General features: G+C 52.1%; 3 protein-coding genes across 21 annotated transcripts in view; 1 reads left to right on the top strand and 2 right to left on the bottom strand.

The window, feature by feature from the left end:
* Positions 1 to 8: 8 nt before the first annotated feature.
* LOC121470536 (uncharacterized) lies at positions 9 to 1,754 on the bottom strand. 9 transcript variants are annotated; one of them, XM_072933882.1, is made up of 7 exons: positions 1,628 to 1,754; positions 1,463 to 1,480; positions 1,130 to 1,246; positions 1,021 to 1,038; positions 549 to 786; positions 237 to 469; positions 9 to 144 (listed from the first exon to the last, which is right to left on the bottom strand). In XM_072933882.1, exons 2-7 carry the CDS (start codon positions 1,478 to 1,480, stop codon positions 124 to 126), a joined length of 645 nt encoding a protein of 214 aa, XP_072789983.1. In that variant the 5' UTR covers positions 1,628 to 1,754; the 3' UTR covers positions 9 to 123. The 9 variants fall into 9 exon arrangements, with proteins under 9 accessions (XP_072789983.1, XP_072789984.1, XP_072789985.1 ...); XM_072933883.1 differs by having other exon boundaries at positions 549 to 750; XM_072933884.1 differs by having other exon boundaries at positions 1,172 to 1,246.
* A 3,277-nt stretch (positions 1,755 to 5,031) lies between these two features.
* Positions 5,032 to 9,197, top strand: NR2E3 (nuclear receptor subfamily 2 group E member 3). Its single transcript, XM_030281622.4, has 8 exons — positions 5,032 to 5,244; positions 6,306 to 6,456; positions 7,165 to 7,268; positions 7,351 to 7,599; positions 7,689 to 7,870; positions 8,084 to 8,315; positions 8,391 to 8,496; positions 8,572 to 9,197. Exons 1-8 carry the CDS (start codon positions 5,187 to 5,189, stop codon positions 8,702 to 8,704), a joined length of 1,215 nt encoding a protein of 404 aa, XP_030137482.4. The 5' UTR covers positions 5,032 to 5,186; the 3' UTR covers positions 8,705 to 9,197.
* Positions 9,198 to 10,283: 1,086 nt separating this feature from the next.
* MYO9A (myosin IXA) overlaps positions 10,284 to 21,578 on the bottom strand; it is a 175,165-nt gene continuing 163,870 nt past the window's right edge. For 9 of the 11 annotated variants that reach the window (XM_030281920.4, XM_030281921.4, XM_030281928.4 and 6 more), the window contains 9 exons: positions 20,406 to 20,598; positions 19,782 to 19,910; positions 19,342 to 19,447; positions 18,810 to 18,941; positions 17,512 to 17,635; positions 16,664 to 16,717; positions 14,425 to 14,627; positions 14,108 to 14,250; positions 10,284 to 13,688 (listed from right to left, as the gene is read on the bottom strand). In XM_030281920.4, the coding sequence (XP_030137780.4) occupies positions 13,207 to 13,688; positions 14,108 to 14,250; positions 14,425 to 14,627; positions 16,664 to 16,717; positions 17,512 to 17,635; positions 18,810 to 18,941; positions 19,342 to 19,447; positions 19,782 to 19,910; positions 20,406 to 20,598 (1,566 nt within the window). In that variant the 3' untranslated portion in view covers positions 10,284 to 13,206. The remainder of the gene's footprint in view (positions 13,689 to 14,107; positions 14,251 to 14,424; positions 14,628 to 16,663; positions 16,718 to 17,511; positions 17,636 to 18,809; positions 18,942 to 19,341; positions 19,448 to 19,781; positions 19,911 to 20,405; positions 20,599 to 21,578) is intronic. The other 2 variants (XM_030281923.4, XM_030281924.4) reach the window with 1 other exon arrangement.

The raw sequence follows: 21,578 nt of genomic DNA, 5'->3' as shown, positions 1-21,578 counted from the left end.
GCGCAGGGTTTCCATGCAACTGTTTATTGCCACACAGGAGGATTGACAAATCACTGGTGCAGTTCTGGTGCCCAGGGGAGGGCACTCAGCCCCATATGTTCCCCAGGAGCACCGCCACCTCCATCACTGCAGCGCTGGGGACACCTGGGAAAAAAGAAGAGATTTGGTGACACTTAGCTTGAGCAGGTGCCAAAATGTCCCAGGGTGGTGGCACCTGGTCTGGTGGTGGCACCCACCATGGCACCAGCAAGGTGGCCCAGCCCCAGGAGGGCGAGAGCGAAGTGGATGCAGTTGCAGGTGACGGTGTCGTACTCCACTGGCTGGTCCATGGCCACCCGGATCCGTCGCTGCAGGGCAGCCACGTCCAGCCCTCCCTTCCTGCGGAGCACCTTGGCCGGGCCCCGTGTCCGCAGGAGGTGGCTCTTGCCGTGCTTAGCCACAACGCCTGATGGTGACGTCCCTGAGCTGCCTGCAGGGCAAAGTGGACTCTATACCCCATGTCCCTTCCATGGAGATGTCCCCATGCCATGACAGCTCCTGGGGCTCACCTTCCAGGTGGATGATCTCCCCGTCACCGCAGTAGATGCCAGCATGGGCGCCCCACCAGCCAGGGCCCCCGGAGGCCAGCGGGAAGAGGAAGAGGTCCCCAGGCTGGGGCTCAGCCACCCCGTTGGGGACCACGTTGAAGTGTTGTCCCAGCAGCCCCTCGCAGAGGAAGAACCCTGCCGTGGTCACTGCCCCAGTCACTGCCTGGGGACCCAGCCATGTTTCAGGGCCACTGGTGGCCTGGGGACACCAGCAATATCACTGACCTGCTGGCTCATCCCACATCATTGGTGGCTTAAGCACAGCTTGGGTCTCTGGCCTCCATGGATGGAAACCCTTTGGGAAGGGACTGCCCCCTTGAGGTGCTGAAGCACCCATGGGTGCCAAGGGAAAGGCAGGGTGTGCAGCATTTGGCCCAGTTGTGCCAGGGCTGTGACGGGCAGTGCAGGGCACAGGGGCAATGCCAGCACTTACCTGCCTGGAACTGCTCACCTGGAGGGACAAACACCTTGCATCAGCCCCAGTGTCATCTGTGTCATGGCTCAGCCCTGGTCTGGGCTGCTGCCACCCCCTGCCCAAGCACCTGACTGGGATTCTCATGCCAGCACCCCCAAACCTGCCGTACCCAGGAGCCCAGCCAGTGCCAGGCCTGGAGGAACAGCCAGTCGGGGGCTTGCAGGGTCTGAAGGAGGGAGTTCACCTGTGGGGAGAGGAGGCAGGGCAAGACGGGGACTGTCCCCTTCTGACACCCATCCCCTGCCGCCACCCGTCTCTGCCAGCACCCAGCCCAGCCCAGCCCAGCCTCCCAGGCCACAACCCCCTCCCCCCCTGCCCAGACCCAGCACCAGGCAGGTCCTATGGCAAAGGGGTGGGATCACCTGGATGCAGGTGTCCTTCCTGCTGGCTCCCCCTTTACCTGGGCGAGGAGATTCATCTGCAGGGAGAAAACACGATGTCCCAAGAGCTGGCGGCAGGTACCCATACCTTGGAGACTTCTCTGTCCCCACAGCTGTGGTGACACGTCACCCTGCTGAAACCCAAGCTGCAGCCTCGGGGCTCGTTCTGTGCCCTGCTGCCTCACCTTGGGGACACCTCCAAGGTCCCCTCACTCCACTGTGCTTCCCAAGCTGCTGCTGCTCCAAAGGTGGCTGCGGGGCAGGACCTCAGCCCGCCCCGGAGAGCACCACGGTGGCTCTTGGCAGCGGCACACGGCTCCACCGGTGCCTGGGAATGTGCCCGGACCGGCTGCACCGTGGCACTGTGCCCATCCTAAAGGGCCAGTCCCAGGGGGACAAACCCAACCTGGTGTGACATTTCATACACACACCTCTTGGGTGACCCCAGAGGAGTCAGGAAACAGCCCTGTGGCCACCATGCTTTGGTAACCACTGACCACCAGGCTTATGACAAATGACCTCTTGGTGCCAAAACCCTCTGGCCCTTCGAGACCATCAGCCTGTACCCAGCCCCTTGTCCTAGGGATGACCACCAGTCTGTCCCCAGCCCCTTGTCCTAGGAATGGCTACCAGCCTGTCCCCAGCCCTGTCACCCCAGAATGGTGCATGCCCGGGGTCAGCTCCCGAGTCACATTAAACTTTAATCCTGGTGCCAGGGGTCAGTGAAGGCTTTAGCAGGGCTCAGGTGGGTGACTGTCACCCTCTGTCATCGGGCAACCTCCAAAGAATCATTTATCAAGGAGCCTCCAATAAACAAGAGCTAATTACAGGTGAAACCTGAGCCTGGCCTGGACCCAGCTCAGTGCAGACGGTAATTAACCCTTCCCAGCCACCTCCAGTGCCACAGCCACCCTCCTAGAACTTCATGTCATCTTTTGTTGGTATTGTCCCCTTCTAAACTCCACCATCCTCTCCTGGTCTCTGTTGTCTTGCCCACATGTACCCATCACACCCTTCTCATTCCCATCCTCCATTCCCTCTCATTCCCTCCCAGTCCCCATCATCCCATCTCAGTCCTTACTATCATCCCATCATGATCTCCATTCACCCTGTTGCATCCCACTGCCCCCTCATGATCTCCATCACACCTTCCTGGTCACTGCTGTCACCTCCTGCTCTTCACATTTGTCATTATCTCTGGGTCACCATCAAAACATCCAGATTCCCATTGTCCCCACCTGATCCTCATTATTGCCTCCCAGTCTTCATCTCCTTGTTGCCATCACCCCCTCCTGATCCTTGTTGTTGCCTCTTGGTCCCCATCATGTCCTTTCCGTCCCCCATCAGCTCCTCGCGGTCCCCACTGTCACCTTGATCTCCAATATCTTCTCCCGATTCCCATCATGTTCTCTTTGTCCCCATTGTCTCCTCCTTGTCGTCACTGTCCTGTCCCATTCCCCACCACTCCATGCTGTCACCAACAGGAGCAGGACTGCCAGGACAGTGGTGCTTCCCTGGGTCACTCGATGTCCCCAGCCAAGCTGTCCCTGGCCAGGGTGGATCCACCAGCTCCCCACAGCCAGTGGGATTAGGGTGGCTGGAGCCCTGGGGCTGCTCCTGACTGCAGATCTCAAGCCCATCACCAGCATCTTTAGGTAATTAGTAAATTAGTAATTAAACGCTCTCTGCCTGCTGGGGGGAAGGAGGGCAGATCCCAAGGTTTTAGGCTGGGTAATCCTGTGGCATCTGCCCCAGCATCTGTGACCGAGCCGAGTCACGACCCTACCTCAGGCTTTAACATTTGCTCCTTCACCCCCACCCACCACCCACTGCCCCTCCACCGTGGCATCAGGCCCGCTCGTGTCACACCCAAAACGGGCTGGGTTGGGCTCCCAGGAGTGCCCTGGGTGCTCATGGAGCCCTCATCCCCGGGAAGAGGACAGGGTGCTGCTCCACGGGGAGCTCACTGTAGGGACAGCACCCAGCTGGGTGCAATGGAGAAACGGGGTGGGAAACCATATTTTTGTAATTATTGGCTTTCCTGGGGGTGCTGATGATTGGCTGGCAGCAGATGGTTGGCCCAGCTAATCCCCCTCCCAAATCCCTGCTCCAGAGCTGGCTTTTACCCAACGGCAAGGAGGGGTCAGGCAAATTAGCCTAACTCAGCCATCCCGCCATTCTGGCTGCTCCCCACTGTCCCGGTGCTGGCCGCCTGTGTGCCCATGGGTGGGCTGGCACGCTGGGATGCCGGCGTTCCTGGCACCCTGGGTTGGGCACAGGGGAGTGTTCACCCATGGGTGAGAGGTGTGGAGGCACCCAAGGGCTGGGCAGGGAGGTGACAGCTTGCTCCCGCTGCATTAGCCCAGCGTCATAATTCTGCCACGGGAGGAGGTGGCCCCTGGTGCAGATGGTGGCGGTCAGAGATCTAGGTCAGGATGGGGCTGTGGGTGGGACAGGGCACCCTGGGGAAACCGGGGGTGCCAGGGTGGGAGGGGGCTGGAGGCAGGGGGCACGGAGCCACGGTCCAGACAGGAAGGTTGGTGGAGCCATGTAGTCAGGGAGGGTGATGGAATGTTGCTGCACATGGGAACATGGAGCCATGGTGCAGGCCAGGCTAATAGAGTGAGTCACAGTGCAGACTGTTAAGATGGAGAAACGCTTCAGGCGAAAGGGATGGAAGTAGGTTGTAGGCAGGAGGATGGAGCCGTGCCGCAGGCAGGGAGATGCAGGAATGCTGCAGGCAGCGGGGATGGAGCCGCACATCAGTTGGGGATGATGCAGGGGTGACCCCCAGCCCCTGGATCCACTGGAGTCACTGCTGCCAGACGTGCTGCCATTGCCTGTCCCCTGGGACACCTTCAGGGCATCCACACACCTGAGCCCCTCTGGAAGGGGCAGAGCAGGCCGGGAACCCCTGTCCTCAGCCGGGCCCATCGCTGAGGACAAGCCGGGCCCATGACGGTGGCCACCCGCCACCCCCCTGAGCGGGGCGGGGGGGGTTTAGCGGCTAAAGCCCACAAATCCCAAATTGTGCTGCCCTGTCACCGCGAGGGTTTAGCGGTGGTTGCATAACCCCGGGGCCACCTGGCCCCCACCCTCTGCGGTGTCAGCAGCCTCAACATCCGTGGAGGCCCCGTCCCCGGGAGGGGATGCTGAGGCACGGCGGGGCCCCTACCGAGCATCCCCCCTCCCCTCGCCATCAGGGCCGGTAATTAATTACTTGGGGGCAGGGAAATTACCCCCCTTAATTACCACTTTTCGTTATTCCCCTCTAACCGCCTTAGTGAAGGGCTTATGCGCTTACAGGACCTGGTGGGTCCCAAGGGGAGGACGACACGTACGGGGGTCCCCAGCCCAAGCCCCATCTCTCCCAGCCCTGCCGCAATCTCGGCCTCGCAGTGCTGAGCTGGGGGGGCTGCAGGGACAGGGTGACACCTCCGCGGCGGCGCGGGGGGGGGTGGCTTGGGTGTCGCGGGGTTTAGGGTTACAGGGCTGGGGCTCAGCACCTTTTTAATTCTTCATCGCGTGGCTGATTGATCCCCCCCGCCCCGCGCAGACACTAAAGATTAAGAGGGTGACAAAGAGGCGGCTGCTTACACAGCGCCCGCCGCTAAGCCGCCTTGAAGAGAGCAAGGCAAGAGCCCCGCTGGCCGCAGAGCTGCCGGAGCACCCACCGCCCGGACAGACCCTCCGCGGGGACCCACAGGGACGGGACACGGAGAGGTCGGGGACGCCGGGTGCGGGATGGCTGCGTCCCCGGCGGGGTCGGTGGTGAGCGCCGGGCTGGATGAGAGTCCCACGGGTAAGAGGTGGTTCTGCTGGGCCGGACGCGACACGGAGGGACATGGGTTTTTCTCTGGGATGGCTGGGCCCCCACTGTGGTCACTCCCCAAGATGCCTGGGGGTCTTCTTCATGGTTCTCCACTGGGATACTTGGAATCCACATAATGGTCGATCACCAAGATACTTGGGGTCCTCCATTGCAGTTTTTCTCCAAGGTGCCTGGGATCATCATGGCCTTCTGGATGCCTTTGGTCCCTGTCGTGGTCCTTCTCTGAGATATCTGGGGGTCCCTATTATGGTTCATCTCCAAGATACACAGTGTCTCCATCATAGTTGTTTGGGATGTTTGGGTTCTCCATTGCCAACCTTTTCCAGAATAGCTAGGCTTCTCCTCGTGGTCCTTATCCTGGGTGCCCAGGGTCCCCATCATGGTTGCTAGCATGCCTGGGGTCTTCAGCTGCCATCCTTCTCCAAGATGCTGAGTCCCCATCATGGTCCTTCCCGAGGCGAGGATGCCTGCAGTGCCCGACCCTCTCCATGGTATCCATGGTCCTGATTTGTGTTCCTTCTCCAGGATCCCTGAGGTCCCCAGCTATGCCCCTTCTTCAGGATTCCTGCAGTCCCCTCTAAAAACCTCTCCTGGATACCCTTGGTCCCTGGCCCTTCACCAGGATCCCCAGAGTTCCCTGCCATGACTCTTGTCTGGGGTGTCCCATGTCCCCAGAGCTGTCCCTTCTCCAGGACACCTCCCATTCCTGATTGCAGCCCTTCTCTGGGATGCTTAGTCCCCTTCCTGGGATGCCTGGTGTCCGCATCCCTAAGAACACCATTTCATCCCTTTTTTTAATTTTCAAAATTCCTGTGAGAGCTCATCCTGCATCACTTTGTGTGCTGGGGTGTGGGATGATGGTGAACCCGTGGAGTCCCTGAGGTGTCCCCATTCATGTCCCTGGGCTGAATGGGCAGAGACAGGAGCCACCCCATCTCCAGGGTGCTGGGAGGCAGCAGGGACTGGTGGGTGGGACAAGGGACATTGGGATGCCCAGAGTCAACCCGGATGTGATGGTTCCACTTCCACAGGTCTGAGCCCAGCGCCCGGGAAAGAGCTGAGCCCGGTGCTGCTGTGCAAGGTGTGCGGGGACACCAGCAGCGGGAAGCACTACGGCATCTACGCCTGCAATGGCTGCAGCGGCTTCTTCAAGCGCAGTGTCCGCAGGAAGCTCATCTACAGGTGGGAACAGGGAGTCCCCACGGGGCAGGGAATGGGGGGACAGAGGAGCAGGCACCCTGTGGATGGGCATCCAGGGGGCAAGAATCCGGGTCCCATAGAATAGAGGAAAGGATACCCCACAGGGCAGGGACCCCAGGAATGGCCACCCAGGGTGTCAGGGATCCAGGAGATGGACACAGTGGGGCAGGAGTGGGGGGAACAGGCACCTAGCGGGGTAGGGACACCCAGCAGAACAGGGACCCCATGGGGTGAGGCACCCAGCAGGGAAGGGATGGACACCCTGTGGGACAGGAACCTTGCAGATGGACACTCAGCAGGACAGGGAGCTTGGGGCAGGTCCCCAGTGGGGTAGGGACCCCGGAATGGACACTCAGCAGGCCAGGGACCCCAGGGCATGGGCAATGGGTGGGGCAGAGACCCAGGGGGACTTAAAACCACTCAGGGGACAGGCCTGCAGAGGGAGAGGCATATGTGTAGAGGGTGTCCAGAGCCCCCCTGATGGGAGGGGGCCAAAACACCCATCAAGGCAGAGTGATCATTAGTATAGAGCACCCTTGGAGTGGGGACAGGGCACCCACTGGGGACGGGACACCTCCTGGGGAGAGGGAGGGAACCACTGGGGAGAGACGTGGTACCTATGTGGGAGGACCCTCCTTGGGGACAGGAGCCACCTCAGGGGCTGCAGCCATGTGCCACCTCTCCCCACAGGTGCCAGGCGGGGACGGGGCTGTGCCCAGTGGACAAAGCTCACCGCAACCAGTGCCAGGCCTGCCGGCTCAAGAAGTGCCTGCAGGCTGGCATGAACAAGGATGGTAAGATGGGGGGGACACACAGTGACGACCAGCAGGGGGTGACAGCGGGGTGGCCGGTGCTGATGCCACCTTGTCTGCACAGCCGTGCAGAATGAGCGCCAGCCCCGCAGCACGGCCCAGGTCCAACTGGACAGCATCCAGCTGGATGCTGAGCTGCCCCCTGAGCACGTGGCCACCACATGTGAGGTCCCCCCATCACCCTGTCCGGCTCCTCGTGGCCCTGGTGCCACCATCACCCCGGGTCCCCGAGCGCCCACACCACCCACCAACCATCGCTTCATGGCCAGCCTGATGACGGCCGAGACCTGCGCCAAGCTGGAGCCCGAGGACGGTGGGTGGCTGCCAGTGGAGAGGGGGGTGGGTGGGTGGTGGATGTCCCCATGGTGTGGTGACAGCCAGTGTCCTCTTCCACCCCTGCAGCTGATGAGACGGTGGATGTGACGGGCAGTGAGCCAGAGCGGGCAGCCGGCGAATACCAGATGGCACCGTACCCGGCAGCCAGCCCCGAAAACATCTATGAGACCTCAGCACGTCTCCTCTTCATGGCTGTGAAATGGGCCAAGAACCTGCCTGTCTTCTCCAACCTGCCCTTCCGTGACCAGGTGGGGTTGGCAATCTCCATGAGGAATTGGGGATCTGCCTAGGGGGCAACAGGAACCCCAAAAAAGTAGCAGCCAGTTGGAGTAACTGGAGCATATCCACAACATTCTTAGGGCTCCCTGCAGAGGCTTGTCAGCCCAACCGGCTGTGGTGGCTGCAGGTCCTGGAGACTTTGGGGGTGACAGAAGTTTTGGGGTTCCCCCCACTCTTCCCAGGTGATCCTGCTGGAGGAAGCATGGAGTGAGCTGTTCCTGCTCTGTGCCATCCAGTGGTCCATGCCCCTGGAGAGCTGCCCGCTCCTGGCTGTCCCCGAGCCGACCTCTGGGAAGCTGCTGCCGGCCACCCTGGATGTGCGGGCACTGCAGGAGACCCTTGGCCGCTTCAAGGCGTTGGCTGTTGACCCCACGGAATTTGCCTGCATGAAGGCTGTGGTGCTCTTCAAACCAGGTGAGGCCACCCCCAGAAGCCACCAGAGGCCGTCCCCAAGTCCCTCCCCAGCCTGTCACCCCCTTGTCCCTGCAGAGACCCGTGGCCTGAAGGACCCTGAGCAGGTGGAGAACCTGCAGGACCAGTCACAGGTGATGCTGGGCCAGCACAACCGTTCCCACTACCCTGGGCAACCCGTCAGGTACCGTTGTCCCTACGCCCTCATGGGTGACACCAGGGTGGGACACCCACCCATGGCCACTGCTCCATCCCCCAGGTTTGGGAAGCTGCTGCTGCTCCTCCCAGCGCTGCGCTTCATCTCCTCGGAGCGCGTGGAGCTGCTCTTCTTCCGCCGCACCATCGGCAACACCCCCATGGAGAAGCTGCTGTGTGACATGTTCAAGAACTGAACCCCCTTCCCTGGCTTGTCACCCTGTGCTGGCACCCTGTCACCCCCACCCTGGGATGCAAAGGTGCCTGTGGTTCCATCTCTGGGGCAATGTCCAGGACTGTGGAATGCTGGCAGCAGCTGGGAGGTGGGAGCAGCTTCCCTGGTGGTGGAAGGGGCTGTCCCCAAGGGCATGCCCAACGCTGGTAGGAACCCAGGCAGAGGCACCTTGGCACCGTGAGGATGTGCTGCCACCCAGGGGTGGCACTAACCCGGGGACACTAACCCAGGGATGAGGCCAGCCTGGGCCGTGACATCAGCCAGGGGTGACAGCAGCCAAAGGTGGTGCCAGCCCCGGAGTGACACCAGCCCAGGGGTGACACCAGACTGGGACAACCTCAGGTTGATCCCAGGCCAGGGCTGACCCCAGCCCGGGGTGACACGTGGGACAGACCCTTGTCCCTCTGTTCCGGGGTCTCCCACTTGTGTCCCCCATTTTATACTCGGAATAAAGAGAGTTTTGCAGCCAGAGTCCCTGTGCCAATGACTTGGGTACTTGTAAGTACCTTGAAAATAAATTATCTGAATGGAAAGAAATGAAATATAAGTAAAATTAGTATAAATAATCTGAATGAAATGATCAATATAAGGAATATAAATAGAAAAATAGGAATAAAAAGAAAATGAAAACAAATAACCTGAAATTATCTGAATATAAAAAATTAATCTGTTTGGAAATAATCTGAAAAAAAATTAAATAGAAATATAATGAAACTAAACAAACTGAAATACTTTGAATAGAAATTAACTTAAAGTATCTTAACATAAGTAGATGAATATGAATAATCTGACTGGATAAAATGGGCATTAAATAGTAAAAACACAAATAAAATTATATTAAATACACTTAATAGAAATAAAATGCATGTAAATTATTGGAATATAAATACCTGCTTTGAAATCTCCTTAGATAATCTGAATAGAAAGAAAATAAAACGAAATAATCTAAAATAATATCAGTAGAAATAAACTGAGAATAAACAAACTGCATATTAATAAGAGAAGCATAATGAATCTCATTGGAAATCAACTGAATTAAATTATGTGGACAGAAATAAAATGAAATAATCTGAATAGAAATAAATTGAAAATAAATAATCTGAATATGAACAGTCTACCTAAAACTAATCTATAGAAATAATCTGAAATAATCTGAATAATCTAATAGAAATCTAATAGAAATAATCGAAAATTATCTGAATACAGAAAAATGGAAAAAAAATTGTCTAAATATAAATAAAATAAAACATATCTGATGAAAATAATTTGTATATAAATAAATCTGCATATACATAAATAAAAATAAGGTGAATAACAAGTAAAATAGAAATTCTGTGCATATAAATAATGAGAATGTGAATAACCAGCATGAAAGAATCTGAAGGGAAGTGATCTGGAGCCCTGGCTCCCCATCCCAGCTCCTCCATCCACATGATCAGGACTTGGAAAATCCACAACTTCATAACCCCGTGGAACAAATGGAAAAAGGCCCAGACCCAGGATGTGGGCAGGGGGCAGCAGGAACAACGTCCCACTGGGAATTCTTGGCCTTTGCAGAATGACACTTTTATTTATTTGTCCGTTTTTGTCAGTTTGTACAAGATTCCGAGCGCGGGCGACGCGGGATAATATATCCTCTTCCATACAGACTCTGTTTAGTTTACAAGCAGCGACTTTATAAATTACTTAGAAAACTTTCCATGAAAAATAACAATAATTCCCCTCGCAGCCCTCCAGTAGTCAGTACATTCAGCCCTCTGGAAAACCCTCTGGGACCCCAAATCCTGCCAGGGAAGGGCTGGGAAGGAGCGGGGAGATGCCAGGGAAGGGGACCCTGGACCACGCCATTATCCCTCCAGTCCTGCTCAGCTCCTGCCACAGCTGGATCTTATATATATATGTATATATTTCTTTTACATGTGTTTTTCTTTATACATATAACCACAAATATATTTTATATATATATAAAGAAACATATTTTTATATATTCTATATATATTCCATACATTTATTTCTGTCAAGAAGTCTATTTTCTTGATATATTTTCCCTACATTCCATACATTTTTATATAAATGAAGAAATAGAGAGAAAATATATTTCTTTATATATACTATATATTTCCTTTATATATTTCTTTGCAGAGAAATACACTCTTTCTATAAAGAAATATATAAATACATGTGAAGAAACATATATAAACATACATATTAAACATATATTAAATATATGTTTAAATCATATAGCATTAAATATGTTTCTACATAGAGAAGAAATACATTAAAATATATATAAAGTAATAAATATTCTTTATATATAGTACATATCTCCTTAATATATATACTTCCTTATATAGAGAAATATGTAAATTATATACATAAGGAAATATATAATTAATTTCATTTATAGACTTCTTGATATATAAATATATAAGCATATATACATAAAGAAATATGTATCCTTTATATATACAATATCTTATATATTTATATAAAATATGTACTATATATAAGACATAGAAAATACATAAATGTATTTAGTCTTAATATTCTTTTATGTATTTTAAAATTATACAGAGAATATTTATTATTTTGTGTGTACATCTTCTTTATATATAGAATATATATATTAATATATATGTTCTTTATATATATAAATATCACTTAAATATATTTTCCTTATATGGAGATTAAATATATATAAGGAAAATAAATATATTCCAAAAGAAATAAGATACATATACACATGTATATGCACACATATATACACATACATGTAAACATGTGTACATGTATATATATGCATATATATATATCTGCCCCAGTCAGATCTGACATCCCTGCCCTCATCCCATGGGGATGAGAAACCTGAGGATGAGGCTGGACCTTCACTCACACCCAGATCTCCTCCCCTGGGGCCATTTTAAGGGCAGTTCTGGGGTTTTTAGTTCAAGGGACTCAGAAGGCTGGTTTGGCACCAAGCACTCAGATGCTCCCAGCAATCCCAGCTCCCAGAGAATTTGGGATGGCTCCTCAGGAGTTTCCACTGCTGTGGTCACCATCTGCCTTCTCAGCGCATCCGTGTCTGTCCCCAAAGCCCTGTTCTCCCCTCTGGGACAGGGAAAAATCCCATTTTCCCCCAAGGATGGGGGGTGATTGACTTGGTCTCGCTCCACTCCCAGGATGCTGTGCCAAGGCTGATGCTGTTCCCACTCTCCCTGCAGCATCTGTCACTTCCCCCATTGGAAAAAAATTAAAGATAACATGAAAAAAAGTAAAATTTCAAATATCAAATAAAAAATTACCCCAATAAATAAACCATCCCTGGAAAGGGCAGGGGGAGAGGGGACCGAGGAGCAGCTCAGCCAGATCCAGTCATGCTGGGAAAAGACAAAATATTCAGGAAAACTCAATTTTTTTGCTATTTTCCCCATTTTTTTATGGCATTTCAGGAAAGGATGAACCCCAGTCCACCCCACCTAGGAGGACAGATCCAGCCTTTGTAAATCTAATTATTGCCCTGGGGCTCCTGATTTTGCCTTTCCAGAAATTTTCTGGTACCCGGAGCTTCTCCAGGTGCCACTGAGGATGATGATGAGACTGGGGAGGGATTACAAGCTGAGTCAGTAACTAGCATCGATAATTAGTCCTATGATGGGTTATGATGGTATAATTACACCTCCAGGGATTTCTTGCTGAGAATAAAACTCCATGTTTTATTGAGTGATGGCCGGTGACACCAGTGGTGACACCAAGGATGGCTCAGCCAATTGCTCCCCTCCTCTCCAGCCCAAAAATAATAATAACAATAATAGTAAAAAAAAAAAAAAAAAAGTTATGTCTGGGGAAAAATATAAAAAAAAAAAATTAAAAAAATATATATTTACACGAAACTCCAGGAACCAGCATATAAACAAATATCGCTTCAAGTAGTCCTCGATTATTAATAATTATTATTTTTTAATACTGATGATCTCAAAAAGAAAAAAAAAAGGAAAGGTGGTTAGGTCTCATTAAAAAATAAAAAAAACAAAGGGAAAAGGTGATTTTTTTGGCAGGTTTTAACACTTTTCCATGCACTTGGTGTTGGCGTGGATGAGGTGGTTAAAGCGCGGAGGGCTTGGCTGCAGTGGAGCCAGCTCGGGATGCTCCCATGGGATTTTTAGGCTTGGTTTGCTCCTACCAACAGGCGATGGCGATTCGGCACGAGGATCTGGCGGCGGATGTGCCCAGACGTGGGATGCTCCGAGGGGAAGGGCCAGGAACCGGTCAACGCCTCCCATCCCTGTCCATCCCCCAGCCACCTGAAGGTCTCAACCCCCCCAAATCATTAAGGCCACCATTAAAACCGTCCCCTCCCGGCCTTTTTAATTAAGAATTCATCTCCTGGCGTTAACGAGGAAGCCATCAGAGCATTGCCAATGGGCAGGATGCCCCGGCATGGATGCGGCTCCGGGGTGGAGCACCTCAGACCATGAACTCGTTGCTCCCCATGAGGACAAGGGGTTGGGCGGCAGCGCAATCGGCCTCAGGGTTCCTCTTGCGTCCCCCTCCAGGCCCCCCATCCGGGGGCTCTTTGGTTTTCGCGGGGGAAGATTTCACACTCTTCAGTTTCTGTTTGCCCTTCTCTGGGTTGAAGGTCCCACGCGTGGTGAACTGCGGCCGGTCCTCGGCAGAATGGAGAGGCCCCGTCAGGCCCTCGGGGCTCGCCCGGGTTTCAGGGCTCTCGCCATGTCCCCCTGCTCGGTAGAAAGGAGATTTGGAGTACATCTGGAAGCGCTTCCGGGGCAGGTGGGGCAAGCAGGAGGTGGATGATTGGGAGGAGGAGGAGGAGGAGATGGGGGTGTCGGTTGGCTCCGCTGGCTCCAGCCGCATCCTGGGGTGCCGTCGCAGCCGGCTCGGCCCCTCGGCCTTGGCGGGGCGCAGGGAGGTAAGTGCTACACTTCTCTCTGCCGGGGCAGAAGGACCACAGATGGTCAGCACACCCAGACACCGCCCAGTATCCAACCACCCTGCTCCCTGGGGACACATGCCATTGAAGCCAGGACAATATTCCCAGCGTCTCGGTGGGGACAGCATCACCGCAGATGAGGCGGCAGTGCTGTAAGAATGCTCACCTCCCCACCAATCCTGGCTGCTCCCACCCATCCCCCCAGGGCCACGTGCTTGAACCCTTAACCTCCCTCACTGCATACATTTAAATTGTTGACTTTTAATACTTAAAAACCCCAAATAATCCTTCTTAAAGCAACAGAAAGACATGATGGAAGATGCCCCTGCCCATTGCAGGGAGATGGATTTCATGACCTTTGAAGGTCCCTTCTAACTCAAACCATTCCATCGCAAACTCAAGAACACCTGCATTTACCCGAGCGATCGGAGATGGCTCCTTCGGAGTCAAAGTTCAAATTTTCGGAGCTGTCAGCTGTGCCAATGGAGGCTTCGGACTCGAGGGTTTCGTCGTCGGAGGCGCGGGGCTCCAGTGTCAGCATCTCGAATGTTAGCTCCTCCCTGCAAAGCCAACCCAGCCCCATTGAACCAACGGGACCAAAAAGGTGGAGAGGAGAAAGGGATGCACATGCACTGAGAGATCATGGAGGGGTGGAGCTCTCCAGTTATCAACTACATGACATCAAGCAACATCCAGAGGCCGGGGACAGGGCTTGAACCCTTGGCCAGACTCACTTTTCCTTTTGCAAGCTCTCGATCTGTTCAGTCAGCACCTTCTCCTCCTGCTGCATGGCCACCTGCTGCTGCTCCGTCACTTCCATCTCCATGGCGTCCTCGCTGCTCAGGGTCTCATCAGGGACATCTGTCACTGAGGGCAAGCGGCCGGTGACAGGGGACGCGGGGCTGGGGAAGGCACCGCGTCGCACGCGTCCTTTGCCCTGAAGAGAGACAATGTTGTCACCACCAGCAGCTGAGGTGACGCGGCAAACACTCAGGTGCCAACCACGCTGCTCTCACAAGGAGCGAAGAAGAAGGCCCCAGACACCGATCCTCAGTGTGCCGCCGCCAGATGCACCCCAGGCCCTCAGGCTGGCAGAAGTACCAGAAGGACTCAACACATTGGAGGGGCTGGGGATGGAGGTGGTGAGGATGATGCCAATGGATCAAGTGCAACTTGGTCCAGGAAAGCCCAGCTGGCAGCAGGCTGGGTCCCCACAAAGCCCACAGCCTGCGTGATGGGAAGCTTGATGGTGGCTTTGGGTGGGAGCATCACCAAGGCTTTGATTTCAGGGCACCTGATAAAACTTGTTTTATCCTTGGATCAAGTCTCACATCCTTCCCTTATCCACCCTTGGTATTTCCTGAGCATCACAAGGGTCTCACTGACCCCTTCAGCAAACAGAACTCCCACCAAATGATGCTGTCCATGCCATGCTATGTCTCATCTACAGGAGATCCAGAAACCAGGACCACCTCCAGTGGTCCACTGTAAGACAATCAATGTTCAGCTGTGCCCACAGCTGAACTCGCTCTCATCTAATGCAGCTCGGAAGAACTATCTCATTTTTTTAAATACTGAAACTGAAAACAAAAAAGGATGCAAATGGTCGTGGTAGAGATGGAGATATATATATATACAACTGTTTTAATCTTCTGAGGATCAGCTCTACAGAACTGCTCCATGGAGCAGAGGAAAATGGAGGATTCTTGGAGATGAGGGACATGGCAGACATTAAACAACTTTAATCTTAACTGTTATCATGACCAGACTTCTCATCTTCTACTTTCCAGATCCTGACATGACCAGGACTAGGAGATGTCCATCATTTGCTGCCCTCCCCTGACAGCCATTACCAAGGGAGATCCTGCATCTCCTTGGGGTTAAAGAGCTTGTTGCAGCCCAGTTTTGCTCCCCCTATTTAACCCCTACAACTGTAGCATCCCTGGGTCTTGCTGATAACCCACATGCTCAGGACAGATTTTCAGGATAAGGGATCCTCCCTTTTTCCCTTTAAAAGCCAGATTTAGTCCATTTTAGCCCTTTCATCTTTTAACTCCACATCTCAGAGATCTTTCTTTGTCTGCAAAGGCTCTCCTTTGCCCCGGTGTTCTTCTGATGACACTTTTCACGTGGGCTCCTGAGCTGAAGCACAGCTCCCTGAATCCTATTAGCCAAAAGCCCCAAGATCCTGAAGATCCCACTGGCTCGTGGACTTAAGCCCCTGAGAAATGCCGTGCTCAGGGGAGCAGAGCTCAAATTTTGCTCTTCTCCACCTCCTGACACTCATGGATGTGGAAGAATGGGGAGAACCTGAGGGAGCTCTCATCATGGGCTGAGTCTGATAGGAAAGGAAATAGCCCTATGAGCATTCCCAAAATCCTGCAGGTGCTTTTCTTGCCTGTCACGATCTCACAGGACTCAAACTCAAGCTGCAATGGAGTTGGGGAATACAAGACTTGCTGGACTCCTCCTCATTCAAGCCTGGGTGCCCTGACCTTGTGTTCAGGGTGGGGGTGCTCCTCCTCCACAGAGGTGGAGGAGACCTTTGGATGCCTTGTAGTCTCCAAGGCATCCAAGCTGAGGGTTTTAGTCACCATCGTCAGAAACAGCAGCGCTGTGAAAGCAACTTGATGCTGAAATTCGTCCTGAGCAAGGAGAAATCAAGGTGGGAAGGGAAGGGATGAGTCAAGCAAAGTAAAAAAGAGGGAAGCACAGGATGGAAAAAGAAAATAAAATAGAAAATTAAAGTAAGTAGGAAGGGAAAAGGGGCGGGAAGCGTATTTCTGAGGAGCTGCGTGCAGGGATGGCCGAGTGCCAGCCCCAAACTCCTGTGCCCATGGGACCTGCTGGAGGAACGGCGACTCCGAGGAGTGGCGGGACCGGACAGGTCACGGACAATGGCCGGTGGGACAGAGCTGGAATGAGCGACGGTGACACACAACGAGGGAGGTGGCAGCTGCCATTGATACATACCGGGATTGAACTGCGGGTTATGCTCATAAATCTAACTGCAATTAGTACGGGCTTCTGGATTAGAGAGGAGATGAAAAGGAAAGCAGAAGGTTAGAGTGCACATGCCGCCGCCCCTCCAAACCCCTTTGCTCAGTTTGAGGTATTTTTGGTTAACTGAGATGAGTGGGGCAACTCTGCAGCACCAGATACTCAATCTTGGGCAGCCCCTGCTTGGATTTCATCCCCAAAAAGCAGAAGCAACGTGACCCTGAGGATCACGGGGGCAGGTCCAAGCAGAGGGGCCCGCTTGGCTCCTCAGCCCAAGCCTGTACTGACGGTGCTGCACCAGGTCCGTCCCTCTCCCGCAGCCCAACAAGCCAAGCACAGGTGCATCCACAGCCTGCCGGCCCTCTGCAAGCATGGAAGCTCAATGAGATGGGTTTGAGGCTCCCAAAAAGGCAGTGCAGGAGCAGAGAGAGCCTTTGGGGAGCTCATTTTGGGTTCAGATAATGCGACTGAGCACGAAAAACAACGGTCCAGGTCACCCATGTATAATGTTGAGCTGGTCACTGAAAGGTCTGACTCAGCTCAGGACCAAACAAAATCACATGAAGGTGGAAATGCTGGCCAGGAACATCTGAGCAGGAGTGACAATGTTTCCATGGACTATTCCCACCTCCTCATTCTTTGGTATGACTCCCTGCAAAGGTGAAGAGCCACCATGAGGCTGAGAGTCCCTGTCCTGGTGGAGATGTTGTGGGAGTTTGCAAGAGGTTTGGGAGGCTGGGATAAGCAGGAGAAGATAAGGTAGGGTGGCTTCAGGGGCAAGAAAGGGACAGGAGAGGACAGAGAGGGCTTTGGCATCTCACCATAGATCTGCGGATCAAGGAGAGGCGGCTCTTGGCTTTGTTCTCTGCGAACTCCAGGCTGCTGATGTCTTTGAGCCGAGCCTTGTACTTGTTCATCTGCTCCACGACAATTAATTCCACGCAACTAAAGGAGAAAAAACCCAAAAGAAGACAAAATGGGAGGAGGAAGCCATTTGATCTGAGCTGCTCTGTCTTGGCTTGGCTTGTCCTTCAACAGGATTTCCTGGTAGCTTCTCTCTTAGTTGCAGCACATCCTCTCATTTTATTACAAGGAAAGGACTATTTGGAAGATCTGCCCTGATGGAAGAGCACAGAGGAGAAAGCTCCAGCTGGAAGACAGAAGATGGTGAGAATTCTCCTAAAAAGAGTGATCATGGGCTAGGGATGGATTGAGGAACAGCCTACAGATATTAAAGATGACTAAGGATCCCATCAGAGAAATCTATCCCCCTTGGAAGCGGGAGTGGTGAACTCAAATCTGGAGAAGACAGACTGATTCCAACTCACTTGCATGCAGTAACTCTGCAGCAGCTTGTGCAACTGAGCTGACTGTTTAACATTCTCAGGAGGGTGTTTGGGGAAAAACACAGTCCTCTTCATGTAATAAAATGAGAGATGTACTGGAGCTGAAGTGTGAGGGAGAAGCTACAATGAAATCCTGTTAAAGGACAGGTGTTCCTGCCAGCTGGGTCTCCAAACATGTTCTGGTCTTCAACAATATTAATACTTACTGGAGGTAAGTATTACCTTTCAAAAGCCTAACCCTTTCACTGGAGGGTTTTCATTATTGTAATTGACTCCAGTATCTATTTTAACACCCATTTAGTATGAGCCAAACTGAATCTCGGCAAGTACTTCTCTTTTGCTCTGAAAAACCTTTTCAGTTATGGCCAACACCATAAATAAATCTAAGTATATTAATATTACTATTGCTGCAGACCAAAACATTCACCTCCTTCAGTAAAAAAGCCAAAGTCAAGTAAGAATCAAGATCTGCTTGCCAAAAAATGAACTACATTAACTATAAAACCATGTCAGCACAAACTCCACCTTTTCCTGCCAGGCAGAACAGAAGCTTATCCACTCTTGGGGATCCTCCATCACTTAAAAATCCTCATTTAACAATTTCTTGGGGATTGGAAGGGTTGGGAGGATATCTTCATGCAGATGCATAAATTACTATGCATCCCCTTGTGCCAAAGCTGTCAATTTTTGAGTCATTTGACCATCCCAGGGGTTTCCAGGATGTGAATGGTGATGTGGTGGTGGAGCTAGCTCACCCAGCCCCAGGCTCTTACGTGGTGGTTTTGCTGATGTCCTGAACACTCTGTAGTGGGTCTGTTGTGTCGGGGCAGCGGAGGATGCAGGGAGCAAACACAATGGCCAAGGCATTGGCTGACATGCGGTTGGTCTCCTCTTGGAGGGCAATCCTGAAAAAACAGGGATTAAGAGAGAAATCAGATGTAGAGGCACCCCCACTGCACCTTTTGCACATGGTCATGGCTGAAGAGAGGAAATGATATTTCTGAGGTGCAATCTTGCTTTCAGGGAGAAAGACAAACCTCAAGACATCTCAGATATTCCCAAGGCAACCACCAGCCCTTTCCACCCAAAACCATGTCCCTGCAGTGGTGAGAGGCACCATAGAGCTGTAGGAACCACAAGTGACCAGAGCACAGCAGAGGTCACTTATCAACACAACATCCCTTGGAGAAACAGCTCCACAGCCACCTCCTGGGAGACAGGCTGGAGGCAAAAGCCTCAGCTGTTCTTGTGGGGAGGATGCCTGACCATCCTGCCTTTGCCTAAAGCTGCCCAGGCCCAGCATACCTGACCAGGTGGAAGATGAGGCGCTCCAGGGTGCTGAGGTGGGTGCGGGAGAGCTGGTCAATGACCGAGTACACCCCACGCACTGTCTCCTTCCTCTCCTGGAAGCCTGTGGAGAAACCACCAGAATTTAGGGGCAACTTATACTTCTTCCTCCTATTTAAAATGGTATTCTTAACACTTCATTTTACTACTTAAGAGATAGAACTTGGGGCTGAAATTAGCTGAACCATGAGGCAAAAGCCACTGAACTGAGACCAAATTGCCTGAGGTTTTGCATAAAAAACCCTTTATAACCAAAAAATCAGACTTTGAAACCAGGTAAATGCAATTTGGCAAAACCAGCTGGGTTTGGCCCCAAAGAGTGAAGGAAAAATTTGGCACTCAAAGTGGCCACCATTTCCCTCTACCAAGGGAACGGGATAGTGAGGGGAGCTCCTCACCCATCACCCGCAGGAACTCCTCGTAGAGCTCAAAGGTCATGAGGGGGTTGGGCAGATCTCGGAGCCACTGCTTGAACACGCTGGCAATGACGTGGATGTTATAGTCGTCTAAATTCACGTTATCGATGTCTGGGTTTGGCACCAGATGAAGCAAGAAGGAAAAGAACAAGAGACAGTGATCAATATGAAGCCCAAGACTGGACAAGGTGACCCTTAAAGGTCCCTCCAACCCAAACTGTTCAGTCGTGAAGTATTCTAAGATACAATATGTTTACATGCCTTTAATAGCAAAAAAGCCAGCACCTGATTTCAGCTTCACATGGTAAAATTAGAGAGAAATACATTTTCCAGGGCAAATAACTTCAGGTGCGACTAGGATTTCTTTTCTCAGGGATTGCTAGGGTATAAGTAAGGCAGCACTTTTCCTCAATTAGAATGACTTTTTTCATGGATTGCTCCCAAAAAACCCATGAGTTGGTGACCTGAGTTATGGCTGCTAATGTGAAATCATTTCTTGCACAGCCTGGAGTCAGGAATGCTGAAACATTCCACCTTCCTCCCATCCAACTTTGCTGCTGCGGAAATTTTCCTCCCCATGTAGGATCCTTTCCCCTCTCCTCTTACCTGTATCGAGGCCTTGCCGCAGCTCCTTGATCTTGTTGGTGGATCCTGATTTCCTGTAGATGCCCTCGGTGTAGAGGCCGTGCATCTCGATGTAGTTGATGAGCTTCTCCACCAGCAGCGGCACCGCCCGCTCCTCGCTGGTCAGCCGGGACAGCTCCACGCCGAACTGCCGCGGTGAGAGCTCTGGGTCGTGCTGCACAGGAAAGGGGAAAAGGGGACTGAAATCCTGCTGCGATCAATGCTGCTGCAGCTTTGGATCTGACTATTCAGAGTACTCCAGCAGGTACAGGACATGTGTGAGTCTAGTGGAGGACAGAATGGGACACGAGTCTTGTGATGCTAACCCGAAGGCAAAAAGTTTGGATTTTCTTTCTTTAACCAGCCCCACTGTAGTTACATTCCCAGCCTGGCAGAGCCAGGGCAGCTGTGCATGGTCCTCCTCCACGTCCTGCCCCTCTGGCACCATCTCCAGGGATGATTTCACCTCCCAAAGATGCACAAAGCAGAATAGGCAAATCTGAATCTTGGGTATTTAAATCAACTCGAAGCACTGACAGTTATAAAATATCAGTGAACAAACAAGATGCCAAAAAAAGAACATGAAAAGACCTATCTACACCTCTCAGGAAGGGCCCTTTTGCCAGTTGCAAATGCTCACTGGAGAGTTGATATCTGGTAAATTCAAATGTGAAGAAAGTTCTCCTGTACAGGAGATTTAGGATTTGAAAAGTCAAAAGATCCAATAAAATATTGACACAAATTCTCAGCCCTAGCCAAAGAAAGGTGAGACACAACTCTGCCTTCAGCAAAGCAGTAGCTCCCCCCACAGTCACTCCTGCATTTTTCTTTCTCCCACTCAATGTCATCCTTTCATTGATCCTGCAAGCCTTAGGAGCAGATGTGTGGAAGGTCCCCATGTTGTTTCTTTCTCATGACTGATGGTTTGTAGCTCCCTGTCACTGAGAACAACTCTAAAAACACAAATTCACCAAGCACAAAGGTACTGGAGCCTTCCTAGAGAACTTCCAACTGCCTAGTGCAAAGCTGCCCATGAAGACACAGTGAACTTGCTTCCTTGGATGCAGCACAAAAACTTTCTTGTGCAGAGAAATCACAACAAATAAGGTGGCTCCAAGAAGGTCTGAAAAAATCAATCAGAGATCTCAATGAACT

The sequence above is a fragment of the Taeniopygia guttata genome, chromosome 10 (genome assembly GCF_048771995.1).
Source record: "Taeniopygia guttata chromosome 10, bTaeGut7.mat, whole genome shotgun sequence".
NCBI classification, from domain to species: domain Eukaryota; kingdom Metazoa; phylum Chordata; class Aves; order Passeriformes; family Estrildidae; genus Taeniopygia; species Taeniopygia guttata.
This window is presented reverse-complemented; position numbering and strand designations above follow the sequence as displayed.